General features: G+C 41.7%; 1 protein-coding gene and 1 long non-coding RNA gene across 5 annotated transcripts in view; both read right to left on the bottom strand.

The window, feature by feature from the left end:
• Nucleotides 1-81: 81 nt before the first annotated feature.
• micu3a (mitochondrial calcium uptake family, member 3a) overlaps nucleotides 82-10,313 on the bottom strand; it is a 16,899-nt gene continuing 6,667 nt past the window's right edge. For 2 of the 4 annotated variants that reach the window (XM_057037072.1, XM_057037075.1), the window contains exons 7-16: nucleotides 9,932-10,003; nucleotides 8,943-8,984; nucleotides 7,199-7,294; nucleotides 4,537-4,551; nucleotides 3,236-3,330; nucleotides 2,861-3,032; nucleotides 2,281-2,389; nucleotides 2,021-2,178; nucleotides 899-963; nucleotides 82-732 (exon numbers count right to left, since the gene is read on the bottom strand). In XM_057037072.1, coding sequence (XP_056893052.1) covers nucleotides 729-732; nucleotides 899-963; nucleotides 2,021-2,178; nucleotides 2,281-2,389; nucleotides 2,861-3,032; nucleotides 3,236-3,330; nucleotides 4,537-4,551; nucleotides 7,199-7,294; nucleotides 8,943-8,984; nucleotides 9,932-10,003 — 828 coding nt within the window. In that variant the 3' untranslated portion in view covers nucleotides 82-728. The remainder of the gene's footprint in view (nucleotides 733-898; nucleotides 964-2,020; nucleotides 2,179-2,280; nucleotides 2,390-2,860; nucleotides 3,033-3,235; nucleotides 3,331-4,536; nucleotides 4,552-7,198; nucleotides 7,295-8,942; nucleotides 8,985-9,931; nucleotides 10,004-10,313) is intronic. The other 2 variants (XM_057037073.1, XM_057037074.1) reach the window with 2 other exon arrangements.
• Nucleotides 1,051-2,014, bottom strand: LOC130528101 (uncharacterized). Its single transcript, XR_008951211.1, has 2 exons — nucleotides 1,595-2,014; nucleotides 1,051-1,473 (listed from the first exon to the last, which is right to left on the bottom strand). It is a non-coding gene; the product is annotated as an uncharacterized LOC130528101 (long non-coding RNA).

Here is a 10,313-nt window from a genome sequence, read left to right on the forward strand (position 1 = left end):
ATTGTAGCCAATTATCTTCGCAAAGAATGAGCGTTGCGCATGCGCAAAGCAACTCCCTCTTTAGTCGCATTAAATAAGGAATTCCTTCAAATAGTTTATTCATGCAATAAATGCCTCCAAGAGAACAATAAGCAAATAACGCATTTCTACATTTGTTATGTTAACATATAATAAATCAGCAAAATTCAAAGAAAACATTAAAATAATTTTATAATATATGCTTCATGATAGGTATGAGGCCTTAACCTACCTTTATCAACATTTTAAAGTTTGGTGCCATACATACATAAAAGCAGTCAATTATACAAACCAGTTTGTTTTCAGTAAAACTCTTGGACCATGCCCACTAACATAACTTTACTGAAGAATTGAAAATGTCCCCCAATGGAAGAAACATCAATCTGTTATTGTCAAATATTACAAAGAACACACTAGATTATGGCCATCATCTGAAGATGACTGGCCTATGGGGAACTGCATCACCAGGCAGCTGTTCTGATTGAATGTGGGGTAAGCTTTATATCATCTGGAGAAGTGTACCATTGTTAATCCAGGTCAATATAAAAATCCAAGATAACTTTGCTTAAGATGTCTGAAGGTCTTTCTTCAACTGTATTTATTGCCCTTTCTTCTGTGCTGGTTCTGCTTCTCCTTCCTCCAGAGCTGTTGTCTGTGTTGCCTGGCTCCAGGACTAACACAGGTGTAGACAGAGGTGCAGCATCAGCCCTTTACCTGTGAAAGCACAGACCAAAGGGGTGTAATTATACTGGGATACATTCTGGAAGTAAAAGGAACCACTGCAACATTACTCAATCTGCATTTTTTTCAAAGGTAATGAGTAACGCAAACGGAGACTTTAAATTATGATAAACAAATTAAGATATTTTATGACACTTACCTGCTTGCCAGCTCTTTCTTCAGGCATGATCTAAAGGAAGTGATGCGCTCCATAGATTTATATCCCTAGAGAGATAGTTAATGGTAGGGAAGGAAATATAAGAACTATTAGGATGGGTGTGTCACAGAAAGAGAAATAAAATATATTCTAAAGACAGTAGAGGCACGCCTTCTTTGATGGAAAATACACTTTAGAATGTTAGTACTTTTATGATATATGAGTCAAAGTGTTAAGCTTGTAATTATGAACTCTGGACGGTAGTCTGGTATAACATTTTACCACTAGAGGGCAGTAACCGACCATGGCAGTGACGATGAGCGTTTGCTCAGTCCACTAATCACATACACTCACCGGCCACTTTATAAGGTCCACCTGTTCAGTTGCTTCTTAACAGAAATAGCTAATCGGTCAGTCATATGGGAGCAACTCAGTGCTTTTAGGCATGTGGACTTCTTGAAAGCCAGCATCAGAATGGGGAAGAAAGGGGATTTAAGTAACATTGAAGTAGCGTGGTTGCTGAGTAGCTGGTCTGAGGTGGTGACGGACAACCATCTCTAAAGTTTACAGAGAATGGTCTAAAAAAGAGGAAATATCCAGTCAGTTGTGTGGAGGAAACAAAGCTTTGTTGAGGTAGAAAGGCACCAGGAACTCTAATAACCAACCAAGGCGTGAACCATGTCACCAAGCTCTGATCACCTCAAACTGGTTTCTGGAACATGACAATGAGTTCCCTGTACTCCAGTGGTCTCCATGGTCACCAGATCTCAATCCAACGGGAGATTCGCATCATAGATGTGCAGCCGACAGATCTGCAGCAGCTGCCGTCAGGTCAACATGGACCAAAATCTCTGAGGAATGTTTCCAACAGCTTGTTGAAGGTTTCTAGGAAGGATTAAGGCACTTCTGAAGGCAAATGCGGCTCCAACCTTTTACCAGCAGGGTAGACCTAATAAACACTGGTGAGTGTGTATCTATCCTTCATTTATACCTTATGCATTTTACCTTTACATTAGTCATAATGTAAAAAACTGAAACCTTCTGAAGAAATGTGTAGCACATCTATAGGGTTTGTTTGAATCATAGATTAATCTCCATATTTTTCCAGCTATTATCTTTTCTTACCCTGGCTCCCCTGTGCAGGCGGTCTTTCATTATTCCAATGAACTCCTTGTAGGAGAGCTGGTCATCGTGATCAACATCAAAGATTTTGAATATGGTGTGAACAAGGTGACGCGTCAGCTGCTGCCCCGTGGCCACGTACACCGCTCTCGCAAACTCATCTGTGAGCAGCAACAGGAAAAGCCTGTTAGTTATTTAAATTTGCAGCCATTGCTGGGAGTCCTCAAATACGACCATTAGGTTCCTCTGACTTTGACTCTCACCTTGGCCAATGGAGCGAGAGGCAAAATTGTACATCTGCATGGCGATGGCAAAGTCCTCAAGGTTGTTGAGAAACTGGAAGAAGGATCTAAACTCATCAAAGGTGATGCCCTGAAACGTCACAAAACACACATGTCAGGTAATAAAGTGTCCCTAAAATCAGAGCTGAATAAGGGAAAAGCACCATGACCATTCGTGGAGGCATAAATACTAATGATGAATATGTAAGCAAAACATAACTGATTCTAAAAGGCGTCCAAACTACCAACGCAGCTCCTCCACACACACTTCTCTTCATTCTCCACTGTGGTTGCTCTTTGCTGTAGTAAATGGACTTCTGTGCTACCTATCTGAATAACTTAATGAAGGAACTCATGATGTTGTTTGGACCATTTTTATCGTTATTGATGAAAAATCCAGCTCCGAGCAACGTTGGCGGAATTTTCCAACTACATTTGAGGCTCTTCTCACCCCCGAAATCCTTTCCCCCCCTAATTATAGCATGAAATTCCTCAGCATCGGACAAGAGATTCAACAATACTAATGATAAAGCATCAAGTAACATTACGTTTTCACAGCTACCTTCTCATCGGGTATACAGTGGCGGACGTTCTCCAGGTAGGCGCTGATGTTTTCCACATTGGTGAAGCGCAACAAAATTTTGGCAAAGTCTTCTTCGCTGATGGTGGTCATCCCCTTGGAGTAGGTTAGAAATTCAATTTCCAACACCTCTGTCTGGAGGTTATCCATAAATCTAAAAAAAAGATGCAGGGACAAAGAGTAAACATGAACAAGTTCTTCCTGTTTTGAGTGGCCACATCTGCAGCGGAAAACTAAGCTATGAACTACCAGGGTTGTTCTAAGGGTAAATACGCACGTGTAGACGAAACTTCACACAAAACTAACCAGGTAAATAAGAAAAGAGCCAAGTAGAGCTGCAGTAATATGTTCCTGTACCTGTAGAAATCATCAAATGTAAGTTCAGCCTTTCCCTTTTTCCCAAAGAAGTGGACCAGGAGGGTGGTGTCGATGGTGATACTGTCATCAGCTCGCTGCGAACCATCAGAGGGGAAAAAGGGGTGAAATGGTGATGAACCAACATGCCACAAGTAATGTTAAATGAGAAGCATTTGGATGTAACATTGTTGATATTCAAAAAGAGCCAGCAGGAAGCAGCTTTGGACCGGAGGTGAGCAGAACATGGGCATGAAAAGCAACAACCAGAAGAATAATCCAAGACAAAAAAGGTGGCTGTTACTAACAACAACAGTCCAGGCAGCAAGGTGGTTTCAGGTCAACCATGCAAATGCAGACAGAAGATTATAATTTAACAGCATGTAAAAAGGAAACAAGGAAAATAGTTAAGTGGAGAAATATCTGTTTGTTTGTTTGTTTGTTTGTTTCCCCAGTGTGTTTTAATTCAGACCACAATAGAATCCGTCTCTTTGCTGCTGCCAAGACCGTGATGCTGCAGCAACATAAAACACACACCGAGATACAAGAAGTGCTGAGCTTGCAACACACACTCTCTCACACACGCACGCACACGCACACACACACACACACACACACGCACACACACACGCACACAGTGAAAAACAAAGTCATGCAAATATTCAGTGCGCTGCAGGTGGGATGGTTTGAATATGGCTGACGATGTGTTGAGCAGGACCAGCAGCGGGTGGAGAACAAAGGAGACGGACAGAAGTGAATACGGTTCAAGATTAAGTCGCCGACCATACGCAGACGCGTTAAAGCCGCCGTGTCTCATGCATTTCTGTAGCGGTGCTACAATGACGGAACCTCGTCATCAACAGCAGCCCGGAAACAAAACACATCCTGCCAAAAGAATGCATAGAATGCGAGTACCACCTTTTTCTGTCAACGAACGTAGACCAAAATCTCATTTTCACACAAGTTTGAGCTACTTGTTTTGCCCTCGAAGGACTACTACTGAAAGGTCTTTCAAAGTTTCAAAATCTTTGCTTCTAGGCAAAAACTATGCTTCTCTCGTTATTCACGTTAAAAACAACAGCTAAGTGACATTTAATCAATCTTGTATGTGTGTTAACGTGCGTATTTCTTCCTTTTTTTTGTCTGTTTTCACTCTCAGAAAAAGGTGACAGTGTTTTCAGGCAGTTCCATGAAAAACTCAGCCAACGTTAGGCCAGGAGAAGGAGCACTTCTGCCATTTCCATCAACATCATTAGCATCATTATCATCAGCGATCGTCACCACGATGCCGTTCGTGGTTCTACCTCGAGAGTAAAATCCTAAAATTCGTTGACAAGGAAAAAAAAAAGCATCACAAAAATGACAGGTTTAAAAAAGATGTTTAAGTTCACACAGATTCACATGTCTGACAGAGACGCTGCGCTGGTTGGTGTGACGTAAGTTGCAAGATGAAACAAAAAGAGATTCACACATAACAGAAAGGACTTTACTTGAATTTCGAACAATACCAGCCAATACGTGGACGAATGTGGCGTTAGTATGATCAACGGCTCATCGACCCCATGATGATGTCATGGTTGCCACACCTGGTCCATGCATGTGTTTGTATGTCCATCTGTGTGTGAGCTGCAACAGACTTTGATCATGAGGCTGGAGGCAGAAACAGTAATTACTGGTGTAAACACTAAATAGTCTTCCTCACCCTTCCTATCTGTGAGTGATGCCTCGCTGTCAGCCTTTTGTCATCCAGTGGAGGGAGGCCAGCATGGGGCTGATGTGATGACGTCTGCTAGTGAGAAGCATTTGCTGCTGTCTCACCTGGACAAGATGAAGGCATGTATGTCTCCAGCTTGGACTGGAGATGGATTTTTTTTCCCTTTACATGCTTTTTAAAAGAGGCCAAACCTCTACCAGAGCTTTAGGAGAGTGAACAGGGGGCCGAGACTGAAGGGATGAAGGGAATGTGATGGGCCGAGGCAGTTAACTGCAGCAGCAAGGCTTTGGTATTTGAGCTCCATCTGCAATGTAAAGACAAGCTTTGTCTCTTAAAAGACTGCAATAAAGTTTAAAATAGACTGACAGGAAGAATGGACAGTGAGATCAGCTCCTTTAAAAAAAAAAAAAAATCTGTATAAAAATGAGTTAGAACAGCAGCTGTAAACAGCTCGGAATAACTGCCGGCAGGTGTTGAAGTGAAGACAGCATTTGGGATGTACAGCTCCAGATCTACAGCGCTTCTTCTCTATGATCTTCTTTCCTTTATCCAACCCATGGCTCCTTTCCACTCCCTTATTCCTGATGTCCTTTCTCCAGTACCTCCTTGGCTTGACAAACACACAGGTGATTTGCGCTTCCCTTCCTTCCCTCCCTGCTTCTCAACCTGTCAGTCAGTCCCTCATTCTCTCCTCAAAGGCAAGGAGGACATAATAGTGGCTAATCTGTTGAGTAAACACATCTTCTCCAAACACAACGGCTTCTTTAATGTGCTTCACCAACATCTTCCCTTCACACCCACTTTGTTCTTTGACATGTGTCGTCTTTGTTACCCGGGGTCTTCATTGAGCTTCACAGAAATGTGACTAAATTCCTTTGTTTTTGCAACTGCGTTTGTCTGCTCCCCCTTCTGTGAGTTATTATAAGCCACACTTTCTTTTTACATATTTCACGTTTCGCACTTGTAATCTTTGTCTGTCGGACATCCCAGCAGATGAAAGGCCGCTCCGTGTAAATACAAGGTCAGTCCCATCAGGCTCCACTGTCATTAGCTCCACTTGGGTTTCCGCTGCCACCACATTGCCAACCCTGTCATTAGTCAACTAGCACTGTTAGCTGTCATTAACTGTGACCAGCGGTTTCACTGGGCGTCCTTTTAGGCGTCCTGGACGGGTTATTTGCAACAGTTGCACACTGGAATAAAAGTAAAGAGTCACTTTGTGGAAAACAAAACCTCATTCGGAAGATGATAAGGCAGTTGCCTATTTTGCATGTTTCATGACCTCTAGGTTCTTGGCTGTAATTCAGCTACTTTAATAATATTAAGGCGCCCCGGGACTCAAACATATTGTAACCAATGTTAAGTTCGGTACGTTACTGTATCTGTTTGCAGCCTCGCATCCTGACTGACCAACCATCTATAGCTGCATCTCATCACAGATTGCTAATCTTGGAAATACAAGTTATTTATGACTCCATCTTAGATCAAAATACAGTCTTGATTTAGTCTGAATCATTCCTCAGATGTTGCAAAGGCTTTGTTGTTTGAAATTCATGGCAGCATGTAAAAAAAACAAACAGATTTTTTTGTTATTGTCTTGCTGTCATTGAATGAATGCTATTCAATATGCGTTATGCACCAACAATGACACAACATCAAAGCTCACGACACAGATAACAAGGCCCAGATATACACTGAAAAGCTCAATGAGGACACCGAGCGTGAGGTGGGACGACAAAATAAGTATACATTCATCTACAGCTACAATTAAAAATCCTGTGTCAAAGCAGCTACGCCAGTTTTAAAAAGCAGGTATGTGAAATAAACTCTGATGAGTCCATCAGGAATAAGTGAAGGAGACAATGGCACGGGCACTTCAAAGGTTTGGTAGGTGCTGAGCTATTCTTAGAAATACCTTTCAGAAGCTTTTAAATATATTTCACCGAGGAAAAGGAAAGGCAGGAATATCAGCATCAAACCAACTCAGAATAAATGAGGCAATCAAAGTGATCTTAAAATAATCTATTATTGACCAATATATTTAGCTTGTTCTTGTCATTTCAGAATAAGAAATTACTTTTATGGGACATTGCTTAGGAGATGTAAACAGTTATTCTGGTCTAGATTGATACCGCTACGTTATTCTTAATGTGTGGAGCGTCAACACTAAGTGGGAGATTGAACACTGACTACACACAACTGAGGAGGACGACGAAAGGACAACACAGAGATGTAAGGATGGACATGTGTACCTCCGCCAGGTCTGAAAAGAGGACTTGACTGGCGCTTCGCCTCAGAACGTCCCAGTAACTCCTCGCCACAAACTCCTGATTGTCTTTTTTAAGCACCTGTAGGAGTGGTCAAGCAGGCCCAGGGTCAGTTCACCTCCAGTTCAGCAGTAACGTTCCATCCATTGCCATAATAGAGGAACATCTCTTGTTTATCACATCTTCTTGTATGGGGTCAGTAACATGCAGCAGAAATAGTACAAACTCCAGTGGGAAGCTGCACCATCTAGTCTGTGTGCTATAATATTGGGTCACTGGCTCTAAGCTAACTGGATCATGATGAAATACTGTTATTAAATAGCTGCAACAACTAAATACGGTATCCTAAATAAAATACATGGTACTAGACACAATTTCCTGTTTGAGTTGATCTAAGATGCATTACAGATGGACAATAGAGAACCCTGTATTGAATTCAAAGGTGAGTCAGAACCAAAAGAGTAAAAAATAAACCCAAAAAACATGTAATGGGTTTAATGGTTCATTTGCATTCCAGTATGACTTCACTATGATTAATCTCTCTCTTTCTTCCTGACCTGACTGATAATCCTGCAGCTGAACACACTGCTGTCAAGTGTGACAGGTTGGTTAGGGTCAGGTTGGTTCTGCTGGGGTGTTCTCTGCTTTATAACAGGCAGCCACGGGGCTGCGCTCCTGACCACCCACCTTGTGTCTCTCCAGGGAGAACACAGCATTTTAACATGAGCCCACACTGCTCTGACTTAACTTCACAATGACAATGCAGCTATCCATCACAACTTTGAAAGAACTCCCAGTGTGTGTGTGTGTGTGTGTGTGTGTTTCCTACAAATATCAGAAATGTTGTTACATACTGTAATACATCTCCCATTTAAATAATCACTAATGTTCATGAAAAAATCTTCTCTCTGAGGGGGGTAAATGGGGCCGGTTCGCATTCCCTGAGACAATAGAAGCTGATTTCTCTCTTTAGCCAACACTCCCTGCAGTAAAGAAAACAACAAAAAACCTCTTGCTTTGCATAAAAAACCAATTAGGCCTCTGACATGAACAACCTAACACACACATCTGTAAACAGCCTCAAATGGATAGTGTGTGATTGTGTTAGGAGCTTTAGAGTGCCTCCAGTCATTCTAAATTATATCAGTCTCTCTTTGTAAGAGTTCATCTCTCCTGACCCCTAAATCTATTACTACCCCTCTGCCATCCCTCTGTCCATTCAAGGCACACTCAGGAATCATCCCTCGATCAATCCCTGGGCAGACCTGACAGATGGACACCCTGTCTTCCTCTCTGCCTCTCATTCTTTCTCTCCATCTATCCTTTCATGGGGTCGACTGTGGACATTTTCCTGACAATGCAGTATCAGGTGGACTGGGTCGGGGTGAAGGGTTCTTCAAAGACCGGGTCAGGAAACAAAAGTGGGCATTAAATGCACTCCTCCATCCAGACGGGTGGACAGGGAGGATATTTACCAAAGTGTTCAGTAAGCAGAGATCACAAGGTTCACTATATGAACAAACTCAAACTCATTACTTTCGGTCCTTTAAACCTTCTGTCAGTACAATGTTCTGGCATTCCCTGTAATGCATCATTATCTTTAAAAGATCATTAAACAAAGCTGTCAGAAAAGGCCTCATAAGCTCGTTCTCTCTTCATTGATTCACTAGTTTCTCTAAGTTAACTCGAAACAACAGCAGAAAAGGCACTAAGGGATTTGGATACATACGCTGTTCATGGGGGCAACCTGATATCCATAGAGCTGCATACTCTAACATACAGAGACAGACATGAAGAAGAGAAAGGGAGGACAAAGCATGCAGTCAGAGAGGAAGAGGAGAGAAGGCAAAAGACATGTTAGTACATGCGAGGAAAGAGGCCGTCGGAACACTCAGCAGACGGATGTGCCATTTTCAACACATCTGTAAAGGTTGCAACAACACTGACACTGCAACTGTGAGAAAGAAAAAAAATACTTATATTTCCTCGACTTTTCTTTCTTTTATTGGACTGAGTGGTTCTAAAAAACTATATTTGGTGAAACGCTAGCAGCGGGACATGAATGGTGGCCATGGTTTGCAATGACTAAACCTGACATTGGTGTCTCTATTGTTTGGAAGCATTGAAGAAGATGGCATGATAACATTTCTGGGGCTTTTTATTTTTAACCTCTGGCTTCCCTTTGGACCTGTAGGCTTGATGGAAAACAAAGTTGCAGGTGCTGGTTGGGTCGCTGCAGCGCTTCACCTCTGCATGCTGAAAATGTCATTTTCTTTTAAGAGTGTGTCCCATTTAAGTTGTGTACGGTTGCGGTGACTGTCTCCATGAAGAGAGACTTTGTTCAAAACCAGATTCTGCTAGGCAGCATGCTCTCAGTGATGCTCACAGGAAGGTTACAGCAACAGTTTTGCAACTACCTGAACACATATGACACATAACATCAAGGATGATGTTGCATACATTCGCATGTATAGTTGGATGTTTTTTATTTTCCAGCTTCATCAGAGGCCCATAAGATTACTGACAAAGGTTTGTCCACATGGTTGGGTGCAAAACTAGATCATTGTAAGTACTCATGTGGTCTGAGGGTAAGAAGAACTAGGAGTTAGTGAGCATATTGGTCCCGATCCACATAAATAAAGAATGTTAGAACTCCTGAATTCATATCAAATACTTTGTTTACATAAAAAGGAATGCTGGAATGCTGAACCTCCTTACCAACTGTGCAGACTTCTCAGCATCCCCTTTCCTGTTTTTCTTTTCATTCTTCTTCCTGAAGATCTCCTGAAGCTGCAACATGATTAAGATCTCATTTAGCATTTAAAGAGCAACTAATTACCTGTTAAAAAATCAATGTGGGAACAATGAAAGGACTCAAAATGATCAACTTTTGGGTTTCCAGACTGCAACTACAGGTTTACTACTAGACTTTTATGAAATGAAATATTTTTTTAAAAACTCATATTGGTATTAAATCAAATCAAACTGCAGAAATTCAATATCACCTGAAGCCATCAGCAAGACCTCTACACTAAGATATAATAAGGCAAAAGCATTTTTATAATTCCTCTTACCTAAATAATATTCAGTACACAACACA

Source organism: Takifugu flavidus, chromosome 6, assembly GCF_003711565.1.
Source record: "Takifugu flavidus isolate HTHZ2018 chromosome 6, ASM371156v2, whole genome shotgun sequence".
In the NCBI taxonomy this organism is placed as follows: domain Eukaryota; kingdom Metazoa; phylum Chordata; class Actinopteri; order Tetraodontiformes; family Tetraodontidae; genus Takifugu; species Takifugu flavidus.